We start from the raw sequence: 25718 nt of genomic DNA, 5'->3' as shown, positions 1-25718 counted from the left end.
CATCTAAAATAACTGTTGTAGGTAAATAGGAAGATCAATATCAATGGTGGATGTAAGAATTGTTAAATTTATGAAAATCGCCTACCTCCCTACAAGTGCTGCCATTGTCTTCAGTGCCATGACAGTTGTTTCTGCCATGCCTCCATAGGCACAGGAGATGTTCTCAATCACATCTGTTCCCTTCTGAAACTGCACGTCCAAACCAGCACTAACAATAGATATGTCATCATCCTTTCTGTTGGCTACTTTATAGCCATAAAAGTGTTCTTGCTGAAATGTGCCAAACATAAGTAAAAATTACTCACCAATTAAAATAATCAAACAAGCATGACCATTTTCATACTACATTTTGGAATTCAATATTTACTATTGTGAACATATGCATTCCACAAATAATGATGATGATGGCGATTGTGGTGGTGGTGCTGACCATGATGGCAGCTAGGACTTAGCTCAGTCGGGTGAGTGCTCACTTGAGGTACTTGTATCGCAGGATCGAACCATCTCAGTGGATCCATTCAACTGATTTGTTTTTTCTTGTTCGAACCAGTGCACTAATTGGTCAAAGGCCATGGTATGTGCTTTCCTGTCTGTGGGAAAGTGCATATAAAAGATCCCTTGCAGCATTAGGAAAAATGTAGTGTGTTTCCTCTGATGACTATGTATCAGAATTACCAAATGTTTGTTACCCAATAGCCGATGAGTAATTCATCAGTTTGCTCTTCACAGCCTTTCAGACATTTTACTGGGAAGGTGGAACATGTGTATTTTTAAAACGTGGAAATTTTATTCTATTGAATTGAACTGTATGGATGTAATATTCTTTTTTGAGATAGTTTTCAAATGTAAAATATGGTGAACCATTGTTTAATGTTTGGATGTATCAAAGCAGCAGTTTTTCCGAACTTTAAACAAACCGACAATCACAGGGTTTGCATGGAAATGGTTCTTAAACAGAACCCATACGTAATGGAAAGGACCATCATGATGGGATAGGATCTGCAGTGACCACTTCATCCCTGGGGATTACGACAATTATTTAAGGTGGTCGATAAATATGACACATATATATATTTTTTTTCAATTATTAATTTTTTTTTTTAAACATATCTGTTCCAAGCCTGTATCCCCACCGGCACATGTTCTATGATTGCGCATGATACAGCAAACAAGAAACCACGACGAGCACGAGCTAAACTAGAGCTCAAAAGGGTGAGACGGGAGGAGGCGGGGAGGGTACCAGAGCAGGGACGGCAGTGTAAAATATAGTGGTACGACTCTTCTTTCAAATTCAGTTGAGGACATTTTCACAGATACAACAAATATAACCCACAAAAGTGCCTCTTTGAAAAGTGTTAGGCCATATGCGCCATCTCTGCAGTGGCGTAGGCAGGGGGCATACAGGAACCCACCCCCACCCCCATCAACCTTTTTTTTTAAACTATTAAATTTTATAAAATCATATATACACATGTATATATATAGTGTGGGTTCTACCCCCCCCTCCCCCCCCCACCCCAATCCCAATATAAAATCCTGCCTACGCCAGTGGAGGGTACCAAGCCCAGAATGATAAAAAAATATGGGGCTTGCATTTCATAATTAAATACAAACATTTTGTGTGTGCATGCGTATACACACACACACAAAGTTCATATATACACACACACACACACACACTGTCCAAACCGGCATCTATCTAAACCGGCATTATGTGTAAACTGGAACAGTTTTAAAGTCCTGTTCAGCTACTGTTAATTTATTAGGAAACAAAAAATCTGTCGACACCGGATGCCTTCTATTCCAGACTTCAAATGCAAATTCAAGAACAAAAGAACCTTTCATGTAGTAATTAGCTCCGTCTACACCAGCATGCGATCTTGCCCCTATACGGTCTACACCGGCATGCGATCATACCTACTGTCTGCCAGTGGTCACCTTTTAACAATGACAGCAGTTTCCCAGTAATCAGGACACCACAGGAAGTGTTATGAAATAATCATGCCTCTTTGTAAGCTTAACAAACAATGAACAACACCTGTAGTAATGGGTGTAAGTAGCAAGATAAATTGTATTATTATTTGCATGTGTTCATACCTGCATTGCATCATACCGATCTAAGACAATAAATTCAGATCCCTATTTTATGTGATATTAATCAATAAAATAATGTTATTTATTCTGCTTGTTGTTTTAAATGTGTTCTGATCTGAACACATATTTTTATTACAGTCAAATGTTAATATCCCACTTTCAAAAGTCGGGACTGAACTTGTGTCCTGCTGTTCACAGGTAGGTAGGTAACTAGGTTAACATGCTTATATACCACCTCCTCACCAATTGAGGTACCATTAGAGTAGATGTACAAATGTGTTAAAACCAAAATGTCCAAACTAGTGTCTGTTAAGAATCAGATGTTTTTCGAACAATCATTCTCTGCTGTCAGCATGTTGACCTACTAACAGAACGCCTGATGCTATATCACAGGTCTGATGTGGGTCAAATCGACTGAGCAGTGGGTTTTTTCCCCAAGCGTTTTATAAAAAGTCAGTTTATTAATAACTGAGATGGTATTTTTGTTTTTTATTTTTAATACTGTAATGTTTATGTATTTGTTTAATATACTGTGTATTAATAATGTGCCATGATTGTGGACCTTTAATCATCGGCTATTGGATGCCAAACAGCTGGTAATTTTGACATATAGTCTTAGAGAAAGAAAGAAATGTTTTATTTAACGACGCACTCAACACATTTTATTTATGGTTATATGGCGTCAGACATATGGTTAAGGACCACACAGATTTTGAGAGGAAACCCGCTGTCGCCACTACATGGGCTACTCTTCCGATTAGCAGCAAGGGATCTTTTATTTGCGCTTCCCACAGGCAGGATAGCACAAACCATGGCCTTTGTTGAACCAGTTATGGATCACTGGTCGGTGTAAGTGGTTTACACCTACCCATTGAGCCTTGCGGAGCACCCATTCAGGGTTTGGAGTCGGTATCTGGATTAAAAATCCCATGCCTCGACTGGCATCCGAACCCAGTACCTACCAGCCTGTAGACCGATGGCCTGCCACGACGCCACCGAGGCCGGTATATAGTCTTAGAGAGGAAACCTGCTATATTTTTGCATTAGTAGCAATGGATTTTTTTATATGCACCATCCCACAGACAGGATAGCACATACAACAATCTTTGATGTACCAGTCATGGTGCACTGGCTTAAGCGAGAAATATATTATTACCACTACTACTACCACAACTAGTATTACCAGTACCACTGCCACTACTACTACCACCACCACTACTACTACCACCACCATCATTGACACCTGATACTTTAATTATTCCATGCAACACTGTACCTCATTACTACATGGAACGTTCACGGATATTAAGATTGCTTCTGGATTCAGGTCTGTTTTCCGGTAGCCTTTCAAGAAGGAATGATCCATTTTCACATGCCTGGGTTTGTTATCTGAAATACATTTAACAGTTATGTTGTGCTTAACCATCAGCAGTACATGAAAGATTTTGAAATAGCACAAATCTGGTACAATTGATGCAGGGGGTGGGTGTTACCAGAAAAATAATGTATTGTAATTCAATTTAGTGGTATGTGTTTAAAACACTTACTTTAACCCATGCTCAATGATTTTGTTAATTATTTTGAAATCTGAAAATATGGTGGTATATATATATTACAATTTAGGTTGCAATAATAATACCATAAATAATAAGTATAGTATAATAGTATACATATTCTGGCTAAATTCATTTAATATAAAATAATGTTCCACAAGAAAACCATTTTGATATGCTGCTAAACCAAAACCGTACCCTTTGACATCACATACAGTTCAGCTCCAGCAGCCATTAGTAAAGGAATCAAATCAGAAATTGGGCTGGCAGTCATTATGTTTCCACCAATTGCCTGTAATACACAAAAAGCAGCTGTATTGCTATAGAGAATAATACACGAGTGGCCTTTAGATAGCATTTATCTCACAACGAGTTGTTTTAAAATGTATCTAACAATCGAAAGCAAGTTGGATACGTTTTTAAACAACGAGTTGTAAGATAAATGGTATCTAATGCACACAAATGTATTATTCTATTTCTTACATATCCTGAAAAAACAGGTTTAAATCAAATTTTAACATCTTTTTTGACTAAAAGTTATTTACAGCTTTGGCACTTGTAGCTAACTTACGTGTCACAGACAAATGATTGTCAGGTTAACTATATGTCACAGTATAATCAATTTTGATTGTTCTCTTTTTTCATTGAATGTATGGCATTGGTGACCTAGAGGAAGTCAGTTGTATGTCTTGAAACTGTTAAGACACATACATGTGTAAACAAGAATGAGTTATCAAATGAATGATGTTCTCACCAACGGGTGTGTAAGACGTTTAATTAACAACACTATATTAACATTTATTTGAGAATGATCAATATAAAAATAAATATTGCTTGGTATTAATTGTACACATTTTGGTTTCCAGGGTTCAACAAATCCACTAGCCCTTGGTCCTAATTAGTGAATTTTTTATCTGGGCTAGTGGAAATTATTAATTGTAATACTATAATACATAAAGCACTATTCAGTGAATATAAAAGGTTAGGAGCCCAGTCTCCTTTGGAGTACTAAATATCGCCTCTAACGACAAGTGGCTCATTAATATAGATTCATAGTATTATATTAGACAGTATGGTTGAATATAAAATAAAAGCTTAAAACATGTGGTTGATTAATAGAGTGACCAAATGAGCAGGTTAGACTACCAAGAATATAAAATTGTATTACACATATTAGTTTGTTACAAGACAAAAGTGCACACAGAGGCTATAAATCCCCCCTGCAGGTTTTTTTGTTTAACGACACCACAAGAGCACATTGATTTATTAATTATCAGTTATTCGATGTCAAACATATGGTCATTTTGACACAGTCAGAGAGGAAACCCACTACATTTTTCCATTAGTAGCAAGGGATCTTTTTATATGCACAGACAGGATAGCACATACCACAGCCTTTAATATAACCAGTCATGGTGCATTGGCTGCATGTTACTAAAAATAGCCCAATGGGACCTCCGGCGGGGATCGAACCCAGACTGACCACACAACAAGCGAGCGTTTTACCACTAGACTACGTCCCGCCCCACCCCTCGCAGATACATTATATATCATCTTATAAATGAACTGCAATAAATGAAAAGAAAAACTAATTCAGAAATGTTATGTAGGCATGCATTGACAATTGAAATATTGACAATGAAACTATTTACCGCAACATTTCGGATCTGGTGACTGCCAAACCACTGTAGCATGTCCAAGAAAGCAGCAAATATACGAGTTTTCCATTCTGGAAGAAAAATGTATACACATGCAATGTCTAGAGTATAAGCATATAAACAATGACATGACACTTTTAGTTGACCAAACATCTTGGATAAGAAAGAGATATTACAACAGTATTGAAGATGTGTAATCTTTTGTCAGTTACTCTTGCAAAATGTTGATGTTGAAATGGGTCATTGCATAGCCAAAGACAGACCCTTTTAAATCACATATGCACTAACCAGATAGTAATCATAATGAAATTTCATATTAAATGTAATCATTTCTTGCATTGACCCAATATGCATGTTTTTTGTCCATGTCTCAATGGCAAATTGCATTAATATATATATAAATAAAAATAATTTCAGTAAAATTGTTTTAATAATTTTTACATTTTCTACATGAGAAAGAGGCCAGTGTGACGATTTAGATAATTAATGTATTAGTTACAACAAAAATGCCGAGATCTAAATATTTCTAAAATGCTTGTATGGTGACACCTGGCAAACTGTCAACAGCACTCTGCATGGCTTCTTGTATCCGGGACAGAGTGACGGACGCACCAATCACTAACCCGCGTTCATCTAGCCGTACTTCATTCATTGCTTCAATGTGTGTTGTACATATCAGAACTGGGAACTCAGCATTCTTAAACTTTTTCTCTATTCCTAAAATAAAACTAATATTTATTTATTGAGTCTACTCCTTAACTGTGAATTTTAAAAACTTTTTTTTAAAAAGAACTAACTGGAATAGTGATATGTGTAATAATCAGTTTCAGAAATATTATTTTAACAACCAGTATAACAGAATAAGTTTAATTTTTTATTTTCCAGTATAACATGATAAGTTTAATTTTTTATTTTAGTCTTATTTTAAACAAAATAAGCGGAAGCGGTCACAGAAAGCATTAAAGAAAAATAATTTATAAATGCAATGGAACCTGTCAAACACTTAGCATTCATACAATGCATATTGTATGCACAATACTGTTAAACTGTAATGAACTGTCTCATAATTCAAATATAATGGCCATGTCAATAATATATAATATAGTATAATAATTTTAATTTAAAAATAAAATAAAAAGATAATTTCCTGGATTGAAGACAAACACTTACCCGGTAATTGTTTTCAACCCATTAATTACCCCACTTATTTTGACTTGGTTTATGTTAATTAAACTGATGCTAAAATGTAAGCGCCCTAAACAAATCCTGGGGAAAGGCCTGTGTCTGTGAGTTACAGAATATATAAATATTAACCAAAAGATTGATTCACCCAATTCAGTGTTTCCCACAATCAGTCTGGCACTAGGATATAGCTTCTTCAGCTCCAACAGTTCATTCAAGGATGTCGGTCTAAACCATGTGCTTTGAGAGTTGCAGAATTTCAGTGGTGTGTTATAGATGTGTGCGTTAAGCTGTGTATAAAAAGTAAAATGTTCAAGTTGTGTGCACTTAGGTATATAATACTGTGGGCGATATACATACCTCTAACATAAAAATAAACGTAAATAAATACCTTCTAATAATTTATTATTAATTTTCAAAGTGACTCTCTTCTAAAGTTTATGTTACGATCGATAATTATAGATTCATAATATTACAAAAGGTTTTGTTAATTTTAAATTTTGTTTTTTAATTTAAACCTAAATTATGTATTAATGTATTAACTTTGTATTAATGCATCAACTTTGTATTAATGTATTAACTTTGTATTAATGTAACTACATGTACATGTATATGAAAATATATTCATAAATCAATACAATTAATATTTAAAAAAATTTAAGCATAGAGATTAAAGAATAATAAATAAATATATATGTATGCATTTAAAATACTTTTAATATTTTAATTTTACGGTGATTTCAGTCAAAACATTTTTTTTTAAAGTTTTATCATTTAAAATACTTTGATCTATATGTTCTTTAATTAGTAACTGTATCATTACCATAACAGGATTTATGAATAAGGACATATAAACCTTTAACTCTGGTGGGAAAATCGGTTCCTGTGAAGGATCATAGAGAAGGTGGTTGTCATTACATGTCCCATTGACCTCTCCATTCAGAAGACCATTTTCACAATTCTTCACCTGTTTCAAATACAAAACACATGTACAGTAGATTCTCATTGAGTCAAACTCTGAAAGGTCGAATACACTGCAACGCTCGAACCAAAAACGAAATCCCAAGTTACACTTACACATTGTTGACCAAATAGTTAGACTGAATTACCCGATGGGTCGAACACTTTCTTGATCACCGGCGGGATTCGAGCCAACAGGATTCAACTGTATATACTACATCCAAAACTACATAATAATAATAATAACAATAATAATAATACAAAATATTAATAATGAAATTAAATGAAATACATACACTGAGCTGCTCTAACTGTATTGTATTACTGAGTGGCTTGTAGCTAGTAAGGCACCTACCTGAGATGTGATGGGTCCTTGTACATGTGATCTGTTGTATGTGTAAAAGCATATAAGACACCTTGCTGTTATTCGATAGGAGTAGCTTATGTTGTGGCGGCAGATGCCTTCTTAAGCTCCAGAACAAGTGCTGAATAACCGTATTATACACATCTAGTGGACAGACTTGAAAATGTGCTTTTGTTTCCCATTTCTTATATGCAACAGATAAAACCAAATATTCTCTTATTGCTAAAATCCTATAATATAACATATCAGGCCCGTAGCCACGATTTTGAGGGGGAGGTGTCGTTTAGGCTTATGGTGAGGCACGAAGCGCACAAGTTGCTTAGAGGGGTCCAGGGGTATATTGAAAAAAGTCACCAGTACATGTATGTTACAAACATAGTTATAGACATACCTCATTACAAACACTTTTGTTCTGGCAGCAGTTAGCACCCATTGGACAAGCATCCTAGAAACAAGAGTTACATGTGTTAATCATATCAATATCATTTTAATTCAAATATTGTCAGTAAAAACAAATGAAATGATGAAATAACTTTGAATCCTGCAGCCACATGGTGTATACACAAACTTGAGTGTGCTGGAATTAAAGAGTATATCATGTGTCCCTAATGTAAATCTCACCTAATGAAAGTACAAATGTACTCTATGCTCAGATTTACGGTTATATGGTGTCAGACATATGGTTACGGACCACACATATAGAGAGGAGAAACCAATTGTCGCCACTTCATGGGCTACTCTTTTCGATTAGCAGCAAGGGATCTTATATATGCACCATCCCACAGACAGGATAGTATATACCACAGCTTTTGTTACCCCAGTTGTGGAGCACTGACTGGAACGAGAAACAGCCCAATGGGTCCACCGATGGTGATCGATCCTAGGCCAATTGTGCATCAAGCGAACACTCTACCACTGGGCTACATCCCACCCCTCTATGTTTAGTGAATCAAGTGATCAATATTTAAACTGTGTCGTGGTTAAGTCATCGGACATAAGGCTGGTAGGTACAGGGTTCGCATCCTGGTATTATTAATAAGCTCCCAACCACTAACAACTAACCCACTGTCCTGGACAGATACAATGTAGTCCAGATAGCTGAGGTTTGTGCCCAGGACAGCATGCATGAACCTTATTTGGATATAAGCACAAAAATAAAATTGAAATAAACAAGAAATATATTTTCAGTACCAGTAACACCATATTCTGTCTTAATCTATTACAAGGAAGTACATTTTAATTTAACTTGAAAATTCAACTATCTGAAATATCTGCACCCAAGGTTTCAAACATATGAGAATTCGTATTGAGAAGTATTAATTGTTGTCCACTATATTGTTGTCCAGTATTTTGTTGACTTGCCATGTAGAAGGATATATGTCTGCATTGATTTTTGCAGTCATTGCTATGTCGGAAAATCCCCCACTCCGTCTTGTACATAATTTGACATGAGATATTCTAAATGTTTTGTTGTTTTGATTTCATCATAAAAGCAACATTGATTAAAGAGTGGTTCCAGTAGAAAATTGGGAAATTGTTTAGTGACCGATCGATTTGGTACTTTCAACTACCCATCTACTTTGTGGCAATCCTGGCTAATAAAGGTTCCAGGATAACTTGCCTGTACACACTACATTTAATTTGCCCATGGACAATTTATTTGCTATTAACAGTCCAAATGAAAGCTTGTTCTATCTAGTCTGGTAGTAAGATGTTACAAAGAAATAATACCTTAATGAACGATTTAAACCCTTGCAATATTGGTCTATATCCTGTGCACCGGCAAAGATTTCCTGCAAATAATAATAATAATAATAATAATAACTGAAACATGTTAGGTCTTATCTCTAAAAATAAGATCAGACACAAATACAAAATTTAATTGCTGTTTACAAACTTCACTTTAAACTTAAAATCATTCTGTTTTTGTTTTCGAAAGAGATCTATAAATATTAACCTAATTGTTCCAATTAAACTGCATGAAACTGAGAATCCTTTTCCTCTTTTCTTTCAACAAATGTCGATATATTAACAACTGATATATTTATTTATGTATTTTATATTTGGTATACCATCAAAGTATGACTCCATCTCTTTCTGTGTAGGTCTGGGGTTGTTTCTCAGAAGGGTGTACATGGACATGACGATTCCCGGGGTACAGAATCCACACTGAGTACCATGAGCATTGGCCAGTTGTTGCTATGCCACGAAGAAAGAAAATAACCACTGATTATTTTGAAACAAGTTCTAGATAGACTATATGACAAAATTTCAACAGTTTGACATCTAATAGCCGGTGATTAAATAACCAGTGCTATCTTCTTCTATATGTCATTAAACCAAACACTTTTTTTATCATACAATTATATAGTATCTCATTGATCTTTAATTGTTATTTATTTCCATTTAATTTATTCTTCATTACACGATACCCAAATTGTGGACACCCAAAAGACGATTAATTAATGAAATATTGTGTATCGGGGGTTTCAAACAAAAGAAACTTTACCACTGACTCACCGTCTTAAAAGCCTGTAATATACTACGGTCTGTTACATACCAACTAGCTGGTATAACTTGTTACTAACAAGTAAAGAATTTGTTCTGAAAGTTTTCAGATGAACACAAAGACAAATTTATGTCTAGTAAACATACCTGAACTGGATGTAGCCTGGTCTTGGTGCTACCAATCCCCTCCACCGTGGTGACCGCCATGCCGTGTAGAGAACAGATCGGTGCCAGACAAGCATTAACTGACAGGTGACTTTCTGGTTGAGGAAAACAACTGAAGTAACCAATCCATCCTTTTTACAATATTATATCTTTCTCTCTTCTGTGCGTGTCCTACTGTTCTTAATGTCAATGTGGGCGAGATTTAGCTTGGTGGTAGAATGTTCGCCTGTGGTGCTATGGTCACAGCTAGGATTGATCACCCTCAATGAATCCATTGATTGTCACATAATCATGTCAAATTTGACTGTGATATGATCATAAATAACGAAATTATGCCACTAAATTTGTATTAAAAAGAGAATTCCATGAATATTTCGCCTATGCGTTTCTTTTTTGACAGAGTATATTATACCAGTATTAAAGGTGCTATCTCAAAGTTGCATAATGACAGCTATTGCAAATCATGTTTTTTTTAAATTAATTTTTTTTTTAACATTTAAAGACTACACCTTTAACTATATGCCCATAAACGATTATAGGAAATAATTTTATCTACTAGTAGAAAATACATTTTTATTTCTCACATATAACTTCTAATATAGCACCTTTAAGTGGTTGCAAGATTGTGTAACTTTCTAATGTACTTATATTGAATTTATATTCACTAAATATGCTGCTCATAATTAATAATTTATGTTGCAATTCAAAATAATCAGTTAACTTGCAGTTTTAAATTAAAGGTTTGTTTAAGGGTAAATGAAATTGACACATATCATCAAAATGTGTTATAGTATGTTCCAATAAAGGTCACAAATCACCTGTTTACTGACATATTCATTTCAATTTCAAGAGTAAACACCACCTTGTACATCAATGAGAGCCCAAACAAGTAAATGCTAAATTACATAGAGCATTATTAAATAGCTATTTACAAAAAAATTATTTGTCAGTTTAGTATGAAAGAAATAATTGACGACACTACTTTAGTGAGCATAAGGATGTGGTTCTATAGTATATCAACTTTTATACTAGTTGTTGTCCAAATAGCTCCCTTTTTATTAGTATTTCGTATCTTCAGATGAATACTAACCTGGCTGCATTGGTATGTAGCGAAGTTTCCTGCATGGGCATCAATAAATGTAGTATGCATCGGCAATAAATATTATTAATTACGTTACATGTTTCATAGCCTGAGTACTCTGAGCTAGACGGACAGTTTTAAATTAAAGGTTTGTTTAAGGGTAAATGAAATTGACACATATCATCAAAATGTGTTATAGTCTGTTCCAATAAAGGTCACAAATCTCCTGTTTACCGACATATTCATTTCAATTTCAAGAGTAAACACCACCTTGTACATCAATGAGAGCCCAAACAAGTAAATGCTAAATTACATAGAGCATTATTAAATAGCTATTTACAAAAAAATTATTTGTCAGTTTAGTATGAAAGAAATAATTGACGACACTACTTTAGTGAGCATAAGGATGTGGTTCTATAGTATATCAACTTTTATACTAGTTGTTGTCCAAATAGCTCCCTTTTTATTAGTATTTCGTATCTTCAGATGAATACTAACCTGGCTGCATTGGTATGTAGCGAAGTTTCCTGCATGGGCATCAATAAATGTAGTATGCATCGGCAATAAATATTATTAATTACGTTACATGTTTCATAGCCTGAGTACTCTGAGCTAGACGGACATTTGGACATAAATACGCTCTCAAGAGAGCGTATTTATGTCTAAATGTCCGTCTAGCTCTCTTACAGTCAGAATACTCGGGGCTAATGAGAGCGTATTTATGTCCAAATGTCCGTCTAGCTCTCTTACAGTCAGAATACTCGGGGCTAATGAGAGCGTATTTATGTCCAAATGTCCGTCTAGCTCTCTTACAGTAAGAGTTCTCGGGCTAATGAGAGCGTATTTATGTCCAAATGTCAGTCTAGCTCTCTTACAGTCAGAGTTCTCGGGGCTAATGAGAGCGTATTTATGTCCAAATGTCCGTCTAGCTCTCTTACAGTCAGAATACTCGGGGCTAATGAGAGCGTATTTATGTCCAAATGTCCGTCTAGCTCTCTTACAGTCAGAATACTTGGGGCTAATGAGAGCATATTTATGTCCAAATGTCCGTCTAGCTCTCTTACAGTCAGAATACTCGGGGCTAATGAGAGCGTATTTATGTCCAAATGTCCGTCTAGCTCTCTTACAGTAAGAGTTCTCGGGCTAATGAGAGCGTATTTATGTCCAAATGTCAGTCTAGCTCTCTTACAGTCAGAGTTCTCGGGGCTAATGAGAGCGTATTTATGTCCAAATGTCCGTCTAGCTCTCTTACAGTCAGAATACTCGGGGCTAATGAGAGCGTATTTATGTCCAAATGTCCGTCTAGCTCACTTACAGTCAGAATACTCGGGGCTAATGAGAGCGTATTTATGTCCAAATGTCCGTCTAGCTCTCTTACAGTCAGAGTTCTCGGGGCTAATGAGAGCGTATTTATATCCAAATGTCCCTCTAGCTCTTTTACAGTCAGAGTTCTCGGGCTAATGAGAGCGTATTTATGTCCAAATGTCCGTCTAGCTCTCTTACAGTCAGAATACTCGGGGCTAATGAGAGCGTATTTATGTCCAAATGTCCGTCTAGCTCTCTTACAGTAAGAGTTCTCGGGCTAATGAGAGCGTATTTATGTCCAAATGTCCGTCTAGCTCTCTTACAGTCAGAGTTCTCGGGGCTAATGAGAGCATATTTATGTCCAAATGTCCGTCTAGCTCTCTTACAGTCAGAGTTCTCGGGGCTAATGAGAGCGTATTTATGTCCAAATGTCCCTCTAGCTCTTTTACAGTCAGAGTACTCGGGCTAATGAGAGCGTATTTATGTCCAAATGTCCGTCTAGCTCTCTTACAGTCAGAGTTCTCGGGCTAATGAGAGCGTATTTATGTCCAAATGTCCGTCTAGCTCTCTTACAGTCAGAATACTCGGGGCTAATGAGAGCGTATTTATGTCCAAATGTCCGTCTAGCTCTCTTACAGTAAGAGTTCTCGGGCTAATGAGAGCGTATTTATGTCCAAATGTCCGTCTAGCTCTCTTACAGTCAGAGTTCTCGGGGCTAATGAGAGCGTATTTATGTCCAAATGTCCGTCTAGTTCTCTTACAGTCAGAATACTCGGGGCTAATGAGAGCGTATTTATGTCCAAATGTCCATCTAGCTCTCTTACAGTCAGAATACTCGGTGCTAATGAGAGCGTATTTATGTCCAAATGTCCATCTAGCTCTCTTACAGTCAGAATACTCGGGGCTAATGAGAGCGTATTTATGTCCAAATGTCCATCTAGCTCTCTTACAGTCAGAGTTCTCGGGGCTAATGAGAGCGTATTTATGTCCAAATGTCCGTCTAGTTCTCTTACAGTCAGAATACTCGGGGCTAATGAGAGCGTATTTATGTCCAAATGTCCATCTAGCTCTCTTACAGTCAGAATACTCGGGGCTAATGAGAGCGTATTTATGTCCAAATGTCCATCTAGTTCTCTTACAGTCAGAATACTCGGGGCTAATGAGAGCGTATTTATGTCCAAATGTCCATCTAGTTCTCTTACAGTCAGAATACTCGGGGCTAATGAGAGCGTATTTATGTCCAAATGTCCGTCTAGCTCTCTTACAGTAAGAGTTCTCGGGCTAATGAGAGCGTATTTATGTCCAAATGTCCGTCTAGCTCTCTTACAGTCAGAGTTCTCGGGGCTAATGAGAGCGTATTTATGTCCAAATGTCCGTCTAGCTCTCTTACAGTCAGAGTTCTCGGGGCTAATGAGAGCGTATTTATGTCCAAATGTCCGTCTAGCTCTCTTACAGTCAGAGTTCTCGGGGCTAATGAGAGCGTATTTATGTCCAAATGTCCCTCTAGCTCTTTTACAGTCAGAGTACTTGGGCTAATGAGAGCGTATTTATGTCCAAATGTCCGTCTAGCTCTCTTACAGTCAGAGTTCTCGGGCTAATGAGAGCGTATTTATGTCCAAATGTCCGTCTAGCTCTCTTACAGTCAGAATACTCGGGGCTAATGAGAGCGTATTTATGTCCAAATGTCCGTCTAGCTCTCTTACAGTAAGAGTTCTCGGGCTAATGAGAGCGTATTTATGTCCAAATGTCCGTCTAGCTCTCTTACAGTCAGAATACTCGGGGCTAATGAGAGCGTATTTATGTCCAAATGTCCATCTAGCTCTCTTACAGTCAGAGTTCTCGGGGCTAATGAGAGCGTATTTATGTCCAAATGTCCGTCTAGTTCTCTTACAGTCAGAATACTCGGGGCTAATGAGAGCGTATTTATGTCCAAATGTCCATCTAGCTGTCTTACAGTCAGAATACTCGGGGCTAATGAGAGCGTATTTATGTCCAAATGTCCGTCTAGTTCTCTTACAGTCAGAATACTCGGGACTAATGAGAGCGTATTTATGTCCAAATGTCCGTCTAGCTCTCTTACAGTCAGAATACTCGGGCTAATGAGAGCGTATTTATGTCCAAATGTCCGTCTAGTTCTCTTACAGTCAGAATACTCGGGGCTAATGAGAGCGTATTTATGTCCAAATGTCCGTCTAGCTCTCTTACAGTCAGAATACTCGGGCTACATGTTTCGGTGAGTGAAACGTTTAGTGTTATAGCTTGTTGATCTATCTGTAACAAAACTGTTCAGTGTCTTATAAAAAACATGTACGTTGTTCAACAACAACTTGTACTTATAATAATTTATAAAAGAAAAAAAGGAAAAAGAAAGAGAAAGTAAGTATACACATTAAAGAAATGTATCAGGCCTACTATACTGACACAAAATGAAAACGTAAAAGAGATATTTTTCAATATTTTGTTGTGATTAATGAAAAATATATTTATTGGACTTAAAATAACAATTTATGAGAGGAAGCCATTGACTGGTACTTTTGTCTGGGTTTTAATCCTGGTTTTGTTCTCGTTACACATACAATAGCAGAAACACACAAAATGGTGTGAAATGCATTCACTACATGCTCAATCATGCTGCATGCAATGTACATGAAATGCCAGTATGTGGACACATAAAAGTCACGTAACGGTGTCATATTCCTCGTCACATTAAGAATGCCACGACTCAGAGAAGAACAAAGGGAGCGAGCGTTGGGCATGGTTCAAGGGGGGACTTCGCAAAGCCAAGTTGCCAGGACCTTTAGAGTCCATCCATCAACTACTGGACGACTTGTTGAACGTCATCAACAGACCAGGAGTGTCCGTGATCGACCTCGACCTGGTCAACGTCCCGTTACGACCCCACGCCAAGATCGGCAGATTCGACGACACTACCTCCGTGATCGGTTCAGAACTGCGACGATGACAGCAAGCAACACGATAGGACGTCATGGAAGTCCTATCCGTCTGATGACGGTCATCCATTGACTCAGAACGGCTGGACTCAGATGCAGATGCCTGTACAACGGTAACATCATGACACCGCGACATCGTGCTGCGAAACTACAGTTTTCTCTCCAGAATGGTAATCATCCACCAGCCTTTTACCGGAGCATTGTTTTCTCACATAGTCCTGTTTCTCAGTCTCCTTTGCTGATGGAAGAGCACGTGTGTACAGGAGACTCCATGAACGGTACGCTGAAGGATGTGTGAGGGAACGTGATCGGTTTGACGGAAGTTGTCTGATGGTATGGGGGGGGGGGGGCAATCAACTGTGATTTCAGGAGTGATCTCATCATTGTCCACAATGCCCTTACAGTCCAGCGTTATGTTGACGTTATTCTAAGACCAGTTCTCCATCCACTTTTGCGCCATCACCGAAGACCAGGAGGTCCCCTTCTGTTTCAACAAGACAATGCCCGTCCACATACTGTAAGAGTTACCCAGGCATTCCTGCAACAAGCCGGTATCACCGTTATGAACTGGCCCGCCGTTTCACCGGATTTGAACCCAACAGAACACAAGTTAGATGAGTTAGGACGTCGTGTACGTCACCGCCAGCCACCACCGCGTAACATCGCTGAGCTTGCACAGGCGTTGCAGGAGGAGTGGAGGAACATTCCTGTGGCTTATTTGAGATGTTTGTGCCAATCCTTTCCCCGTCGTCTTCGCGCATGCTCATGGGCCAATGGTGGACACACCAGATACTTATGTGAATGTATCTCATGAATACCAGTCATTAATGTCATATTTCATTATCCATCAATTCATTAATAGTTTGTCGTTATTTGCAATGAAAAGTTGTTTTTGCGTTTTCATTGTGTGTCAGTATATATATTGTACCTTAACGCAATAGAATACCTGCGATTGCTCAATCATCACTTCAATACACAGTGCACATCAATTCTGTGTCGGAATGCAGCTGACGTCACGGGTTCACGGACAGAACAAATGCACGACTTCCACATTCAAGAAACCGACCGAGAGCATACAATATCCGTGCACGACAGCAGCCATTGACACAACCCATTCTGACACATTTTATGAGTATTTGCAACAGGGGACTGTGTTTCAGGCATCAGGGGTTTGCGGTGTTCATGGTCGTTGTGAGGTCAGCATAGACACGCAATGTTACATTTACAAGGCCGTAGCTAACCGTTTAAAGAGTTTTAGACTATTAACTACTCGATTGCCCCCCCCCCCCCCCCAAAAAAAAATGTTATAAATAAATAAAAATAAATAAATAAAATAATAATAATAAAAAAATCCAAGCTACGGCCCTGAATTAATTACACTAAGCCGATATCTTAAGACCGTATCCGGTAATATTATTTATGCTGCAATTCGTAAAATTAATGTCATTAACCATTTTACCGTGTTCTAGAGTAGTACGCTCACACATGTTGAATGCCGTATCGTGTATCTACACACCAAAACAAAATAGTTCATATAAAATAACAATTTGTTTCTTATTTTTAAAACAAATCTTCTTTTTGAAACGATTTTTTTTTTTTTTTTTTATAAATCATAGCTATCAATGGGAAATAAAATAACAAGTAACATTTAACAATACACCAATCCTTTGCTGATCATTACTAGTGTAAAAGTAGTTCCGTCCCAGAAAGCTATGTGTTTGGTCCGTGACCGAAAATATAGAAATGTACCTAGTTAACACATCTTGCCACTATCTTATATAGTGATTGCTAGATAAATGTATTTACTTCCCCCAAGAAAATGTCAACGATGTCAGAAATCTTTAAATGTGCACGCATGATGTGGATGCGTGCTGTTGCGCGCAATCAACGCATCCACCGAAACAAGTTCCTCAGGTCAATGAACAATTCTATAAATCCGTCAGAAGATTTTAATATTTGTATATGTTCCTGCCATCGTGTACACACACACACACACACACATTACGATTGCATTTGCGCCTCAACACAGAATCCGTGTGTCTGTTCTTGGTAGGATTTATTAATCATACTGTTTCGTATTTTACCACATTTATAAAAGATACAAAATTTTATCAGTGATGTTGTCATATCTGGATACCATCACCGTGCAGGAACCGCACCCTCCTTCTCCACAGCCGAGCTTCGAACCAGTCAGATGAACTGAGACGTGTTAAAGATTTTTTTGTTTTATTATGCATCCGTCAACTACAACAGCTATGTGGATTAATGAACGCGAGGTTAAGTATTATTATTTAAAAAAATTCATCAACTAATAAAATATTTCACACTCACACGTACGTACGTACGTACATACATACACACACACAGACTCAAGCACACACACAAACAAATACGCACACGCGCGCAGACAGACGCACGCACACACACACACACACCAGAGGAAACAGTGTAGCGGACAAAGAACATGTATTTGCCTGGTTATGTCTATGGTGTGGTATGTATTGTCAACAGACAGTTTTTAAATATTTTAACAGTTATTAATCATTGTTTCACTTTTATCTTGATGTCTATGACCGGCTTTTAGAGATCAAAGAATTTGTGTTGAAAAAGTATACGGCGGTTGCGAAGATACTGCAGGAGAGTTTCATCCGGGTCAGCATTATTTTCTTGTATCTAGAAGAACAAGACAGTGCAGTTAAATAGAGCATCGAAAGAAATATGCAAAACATAAATTTAACGTAAGACTATAAAATCTTCTCTTTTTTTTTCTTTTTTTTCTGGCTTAGGAAAGCTTAATATCCGCTCTTCTCTCTTGTATGTCATTAAAATAATATAACAACAAATAAAAGCGAACGCGATATCAGTAAACATTTAAGACTCATTTAGACTAAATGTCATTATGTGGCGCGTGCGTGCAGTCCAGTTAAAGAAAGAAATACAATACCTTCAATGACCGCGTCTAGACTGGACGTGTGTGATGAGTGCGGCTGAAAAACGCATGCGGCAAGATTCAATGAAATAATCGCATATGGTATGGTGTATATGCCCAAGTTGCAAGCCGCAAACGCATCGGACGCAAGAGTCGGATCGCACGCACGCGCCGTAACCAGTCTGTACGAGCCTTTACGTGCGCGAAGACAGACACGTGCGCGTGCACAGACGCACACGCACACACGCGCGCGCTCGTACACACACACACATACACACACAATTACCACATGCGTTGCCCTGAGACGAATATAATCAAACTTTGATTCAAAGATTATTAATTTTATGGATGAGCAGATAATATATTATTAAATATGTGGGACCGTATCTCCCCTAAATAATCAGGGTGTTGGGAAGAACTAAAAACCGAATCAGTGCACAGTAATACATAGTCTTCACCAATCTAATTAAAATTAGCTCCACTATTACTAGTGGAGCTAATTTTAATTAGACTGAGTCTTCACCAGCTTGATAAAACAAAGACAGTTAAAGTTTGTTTTGTTTAACGACACAACTATTGATTTATTAATCATCGGCTATTGGATGTGAAACATTTGGTAATTTTGACATATAGTCTTAGTAAGAAAACCCGCTACATTTTTACATTAGTAGCAAGGGATCTTTTATAAGATGCACCATTCCACATATAGGGTAGTGCATACCACGGCCTTTGATATGCCAGTTATGGTGCCTACTAATTTTAGTGAGTGCTCTCAACTGACAGGTACCATGTAAAAAAAAAAATCATAGACAGTATACAGTCTTCATGCCTGAACATCTCGTGTTGCTGTTATACAGTTGTTGTCAATACTACATATAAAAAGTAACTTCAAACCAATGGGTTATTTAAATACTACAGAGGATCAAAGTAATTTTGTAGTGTACATATTTTTTAATGAGGAAATATTTCCTAAACTGGACTATATTAAGCTGCTACAAAAAGTAACAATATGATACATGATGTTGTGTTGCCAAAATGTGTTTGCTGTTTTTAGTCTTGTACCTGTCCAACTGGAAGGTACTATAGGCTTTGTCTCTGATTGTCTGTCTCTCCATTCATCTGTCTGTCCCACATATAATTTTACAGACTTTTGTCCCAAAATCAAGCTGATTATGGATGTGGGACATAGCCCAGTGGTAAAGCACTCGCTTGAAGTAAGGAAAGAAATGTTTTATTTAACGACGCACTCAACTCATTTATTTACGGTTATATGGCGTCGGACATATGGTTAAGGACAACACAGATATTGAGGGAGGAAACCCGCTGTCGCCACTTCATGGCCTACTTACTCGTTTGATGCGCGGTCGGTTTGGTCCCCGTCGGTGTACTCATTTGGGCTATTTCTCATTTCAGCCAGCAGGCACGGCGGGGTAGGGGAGCGTCGGCTCTAAATTTTGCGGGGGAGCATACCCCCGAAACCCCTAGAAACTTTGCTTTGCGCTCTCAATCTCGGTCAGCACTTAAAATGCGGATATGCCTCCTCACACTCACCCAAAACCCTTTCCTGTCCTGGACGGAGGAGTCAGCAAAAGTCGACACCTGTGCCCATGACAGGCGTGCGCTACAACAGCTTGCTATGAATGTGCACGTTAAAGGGATGCCCGCGCAAGGCTTTTGGACTGGTATGCATATTCAACAATATATAATGCACATTATTGCTTAATATCAACAAGTATAATCATATAGTTAATTAATAAAACGGTTAAATGTGACAGCCATTTTGTACCATTCCAGTGAATACGCCCTCTGGCGAGCCAGTGGTTACGTAATACTTAACGTGTCACGTCAGGAATTAGTCTTAGAAATGAAGAAACAAAACGTACCTGATTTTTGTGGATGCATCGCAATGTTGTATAATAATATCCATCCCAGTAAGCCAGCAATAAGAATATATAATTTTCCAATACGAAATAAACCACCATTGTCAGTGTCAAAATAACTGTATTATGTTTTGTCCATAAATTAACCCACGTACTGAAATAATAATTGGAGTGTTTTCTTAGTTACTTGGGCTTTTCTTTCCGTGGCCTGTACCTGTGGTTCCATGATTGGCAGGTGTCTAGTTAGATGGTCCCCAGTCAACGTGTCTATACACACTAAAAATACGTGCCTCTTTTCTTAAGATCATTGGGTAGTGTGTGATAACCGCGCGAACACTCCTAAAATTGTAAGGTACATTATCAGGCGTCCTGCTTTATTACTGTAAATAATTCTGAAAACTTCATTTTTACCTGTATCATTCTTTATTTTTAAAGCATAGGTGGGGACACTGGTGATGCCAGGGGCTGGCATGCATAAATCTCAGCTGAAGATTCACAAACAATTGTGGTCATCGGCCATGCCAGCTGTTAGCGGAACGCGCCGGAACTGGAACGCGGTTAGGGGATGTAACTCTGCCTAATTTTTCTCGCTAATTTCTAATAAACTCTATTTGCAAGTGAAAATAAAAAGGTTGAGTGGAATTTGTAATTAAAATGAGTGGAATTTGTAATGTAAAAAAATATATATAAAAAGAGGAAAGAATGTAGATAAAGTTTGGGCCAGTTCCCCTTATCCTAAAGGAACTGTACTTTATCTACTCTAGTATACATAGCTTAACAAAAAGTCATATTTACCTTTAAGAATTCGGTACCTCCGTCTTCAATGTTTGGTGAAAAGATGAAGTGTTGAAGTGTAATTGATTAATTTATATAAAGTGCTTGCGTGAACTGTTGCATCGATTTACAGGCGAGCACTCAATCAAACGCATCCTAGGAATTTACCCAACCGAATAAAACCGAACCGAGCCGAGCAATAAAAACAAAATGGCGGCCAACAATGTTCGGAAACGTACCTTAATGGTTCAAATGATCAAGTAAGCAGAAAAACAATGTATGTATATTAATAAATAAATAAATGTATTATCTGACCACAAAAGTTGGCATTTTATTTGTAAATTCCGTGTAAGATTTGCAATTCCGTCCGCGATTCCGTTTTCGCGGAAAATCGGAACCCCTAATAGAGGCTGTATGTAAGCATTTGATAAATTAAGAATTGTAATAAGCGTTGGGTGCCGAATTAGCGTAGGGGATTACATTTTTTAAAGATGTAATTAAACGTAGGGTGCTGAATAAGCGTAGACACCAACATTTTTTCACAAATTTAATAAACGTAGGTGTACGTTTATTTGGCACTCGAGAGTAAGTTACTAAGTGCATACGGCTAAGGTGCATGTATAAAATCCCGTCTACCTTTAGATGGTTATGGCGTGCGCTACAACTGTTCGTTCTGAATGTGCACGTAAAACCCTATGACCTGACCTGACCAGTCACCAGATGGTTACGGTATCAACTGTGTAAACTACATGTGTTTAAAATCTATCTATAGACTACGACTGTTAAATATTGATAATATAAACTGTGTAGACTACGACTGTTAGTAGCTGACATACTTTCTGGCCGTTGACGAAAAACACCAGTGTCGTCTGCTTCTCCATGTTGACCTGCAGTATTGACGAAAATCAATTCTTCGGTCTATAACAAGACTCAAGGTCAACAAAACAGCCACGTATGTGGGTCGTGTGCACGGTAGCTAGTCCGACCGTTCGTGGCTCCGGCGTCTGCGAACGGTCCGGCTAAAAAACAATCGAAATACATTAGGCCAAACAAAAATAATAGTTGTGGTTCCAATAAGGATTACCCTTGAAAAACCGTGCGACCGTAACATTTTTAAAGGGATATTCCTGAGTTTGCTGCAATTTGTAAGATTTGTAAGACTAACAGAGACCAATTACATATCAAATATATTTTTCAACATAAAATATTAGTGGCTGTATATTAAACGTGTTTCTGGTCGTTCTAATATTTGTACTAGGTTACATCTCATTTTATTTCCTAAAATATGTATTTTTCGTACGTACGAAATTATTTAAAGACAAAGTACAGTTTGGGTTTCTTATAAATATTAAGACGACTAGAAACACATTGAATACACAGACACTGATATTCTAAACAAGAAAATATATTTAATATGTAAGTTTAATCGTAGAAATATTTTATTAGTCGGAAACATCTTAAAATGCAGCAAAATCAGGAATGTCCCTTTAAAGAAAATCACCAACCCCTCCCCCCCCCCCCAAGAAAAACAAGACAAAAACCCAAACAAACAAAAAAAACAACCACAAATAATTACCGACCGAGTCTAAATTGATTTCACCAACAAGTGGTTTGCACGATATTAAATTAAATTGCGTTTGGCTTGCTTTCTTGCAGCATATATCTCAATATATATAAATTCCGAAAACGTTTATACAATGCCCACATACCCTAAATAAGCCATATGCATGTATGTGTGTGTGTGTGTGTGTATTATATTATAAGCCTCCTTTAAAAGTCATATATCCCTCTTTAATTCAAATTTTCGCCCGTTCAGGCTTCACATATATATATATATATATGTGTGTGTGTGCGTGTGTGTGTGTGTGTGTGTATGTGTGTGTATATATATATATATATATATATATATATATATAGTGGAACCTCGTTAGTCCGGACAGTATGGTAATTTTAAAAAAAACGTCCGGATTAACGAATTTCTGAAATGTAACCTCCCTTGATTCACAAACAAAATAAAAACGACACATTCGATTTTAGAACCAGACATTTCTTCAACCAGTTTTGTTCTGTTGATCCGTCTCGTGGTGTGAATAAGGCGCTATTTGCATGTCCGTGAGGCCAGTCTACTATTCAGTAGTGTACTGCCAGGTGCTTGTCTTAAAGTTAGAAAATGCGATTAAATAAAATGAAATACTGTTTAAGACATGTTACATTGTTGATATATATATTATTACTATTAGAAATATATTTCATTTTGTATTATTATTATTAGACCTTTTTTGTTTTGATATTGTACATATAAATTTTCTGCTGTAAACCCCATCTTGTCACTGTCATATAATTATTGTTAATGTACCTCATATGCCGCTGAATAGCGGCCTGAGTGAAATAAAATTCTGATACTAAATGTTTGATTACTAGCGACAACAAGTTTTAAATTTTATTAGTCGTACCGGTTAATGTTGTAAATCTAGGCCACGTGGTTGAGTTAATTTCCACGAAGTGGGTACGTTGTTGAGGAATGCATATTGTTTCTCACTTATATACAATCATTATTAGTTTAAAGTTTTTACGTTTACAGATTATATTTTAAACATGTATAAAATGGCGAAATTATAATTCATTTCTGCTATATCTACTGATATAATACTAGCGCCGACATGATACATCCCTCCGCCCCTAGCACAGAAATACAATTCTCAAAACCGGCGTGAAACTGAATGAGCATTGTTCCACTTGTGAAAGAGTCGCGAGACAGTGTTTTGATAACAATAACATATAAAGACGTTTGCTTTGTCTTTATTTTGGGTGACTGGCAATACTCTTGAGTTGGACACCAAAACAATTATGAACAGTATTCAGTAATAAATCATACAGGTAAGTTAGGAGGGTAGTTACAAAACGAGGTCATGGGGTACCGTAGGGTATGATCAAGAGTTACCCACTTTTAAAAATAAAATACTCTTCTTTTTTTTTTCATAAAATAAAACAGCCAGTCTGGTCTTAGATCAAAGAAATTATATTTAAAAAAACATTGAACACTTGTGCTCTATCCGACTAACACCAAATAGACACAGGTGAATGGTTAAATAAACTGCGGTGTGAAACCCCGTGCAGCCATTTTATCTCTCTCGATTCCTTGAGCGTTAATTGGCGGATTACTTTTATGTTCAATCAGCGGCGACCGGTCAAACAAAGCAATTTGCCTTTACTTTTAACATTTGGTTCAGAATTATGACCGTCCGGTTCCGGAAGCTGAATATCTGGATTAATGAATAACTTTACTGAGTGATCGTTTAATTCGTTTTGCAAAAAAACCGTCCGTAAGGTGAGGATTCCGGACTACTGGAGTCCGGACTAACGAGGTTCCACTGAATATATATATGTTAAACTGGATTACAACACAAAGACGGACGCAGTGTTTAAAGGTTCTTTATTTGAAAGAAGGGTGTTGTTTTAAACCCTATAAAAATTATAACAAGAATATTAAAATACATAAATAACAACATCATACACAAAAGCACAAAAACTACACAATTCTCTGCATTATATTTAAAGAAAATATACTATTTATTCAAATATACATACCAAGGAATTTAATTAATGCTACTCATTAATGCTATAAATAAACTATATTATCTAATATTTATTAATAAAGGATTAATAAATAATCTGAAGTCCACATCTCTTTTCATAAAGTTCAGCACAATTTAAGGTTAAGCTATACAATATAAATATTTACAATATGATATAATTAAAACTAAGCTTCTGTTTACAAGTACATGAACTGCACGTGCATTAAGAATACTGCACGGGCCTTAAACAAGAATGTACCCTGAGCAATAATCAATAGTCTACCTTTCGCTGTGGGCGATAGGGCGACAGAACATAGGTCGTCAATAGGGAATGTAGATATCAGCAGCTATAAAACAAATAAAACAGTTATAAATCACTGTCCATATCTGATATACTAAAATATAGAAAACACAGTACTCTTCTATTTATTAAGTACAAGCTAAGCTAGTATAATAATCTATATCAAATAAACGCAATTACGCCATTACACGCCTTATTATAAACTAATTATTACATTTATTCCCCTATATAAAATCTCAATCCAAATTAATATAACTACTTCATAGATTAAACACCAGTATTAATGTATATGTATAATTCTAAAATATGTAATCTAAATAAATTATATTTAATTGCTTTAGTGTATAAAATTATAATTGCTTATTAATTACATTTAATTTTATGCAAGTTAATAAAAAGAGTGCAAATTAGAAAAGATAAAGAAAACTAACCTCAAAG

General features: G+C 36.8%; 1 protein-coding gene across 1 annotated transcript; it reads right to left on the bottom strand.

Annotated features, from left to right (window-relative positions):
* Nucleotides 1–81: 81 nt before the first annotated feature.
* LOC121370069 (xanthine dehydrogenase/oxidase-like) lies at nucleotides 82–22419 on the bottom strand. The gene is made up of 14 exons (XM_041495169.1): nucleotides 22241–22419; nucleotides 18437–18494; nucleotides 17924–18020; nucleotides 10467–10575; nucleotides 9884–10010; nucleotides 9543–9604; nucleotides 8203–8256; nucleotides 7344–7454; nucleotides 6636–6777; nucleotides 5855–6022; nucleotides 5300–5376; nucleotides 3846–3939; nucleotides 3371–3483; nucleotides 82–270 (listed from the first exon to the last, which is right to left on the bottom strand). Exons 1-14 carry the CDS (start codon nucleotides 22283–22285, stop codon nucleotides 82–84), a joined length of 1446 nt encoding a protein of 481 aa, XP_041351103.1. The 5' UTR covers nucleotides 22286–22419.
* Nucleotides 22420–25718: the final 3299 nt, after the last annotated feature.

Source organism: Gigantopelta aegis, chromosome 4 (assembly GCF_016097555.1).
Source record: "Gigantopelta aegis isolate Gae_Host chromosome 4, Gae_host_genome, whole genome shotgun sequence".
In the NCBI taxonomy this organism is placed as follows: domain Eukaryota; kingdom Metazoa; phylum Mollusca; class Gastropoda; order Neomphalida; family Peltospiridae; genus Gigantopelta; species Gigantopelta aegis.
Note: the sequence above shows the minus strand (reverse complement) of the source record. Positions and strands in the feature narration are given on the sequence as shown.

What these genes read in the sequence shown, in the direction of transcription:
- LOC121370069 (XM_041495169.1), bottom strand. Translation starts at nt 22,285, where the DNA reads ATGGAGAAGCAGACGACACTGGTGTTTTTCGTCAACGGCCAGAAA. An exon ending in TTTTCCCACCAGAGTTAAAG is followed by an intron (nt 6,778 to 7,343) that starts GTTTATATGTCC and finishes TTTTATACACAG; the next exon opens with CTTAACGCACACATCTATAA. An exon ending in ACGTTCCATGTAGTAATGAG is followed by an intron (nt 271 to 3,370) that starts GTACAGTGTTGC and finishes GGCACATTTCAG; the next exon opens with CAAGAACACTTTTATGGCTA.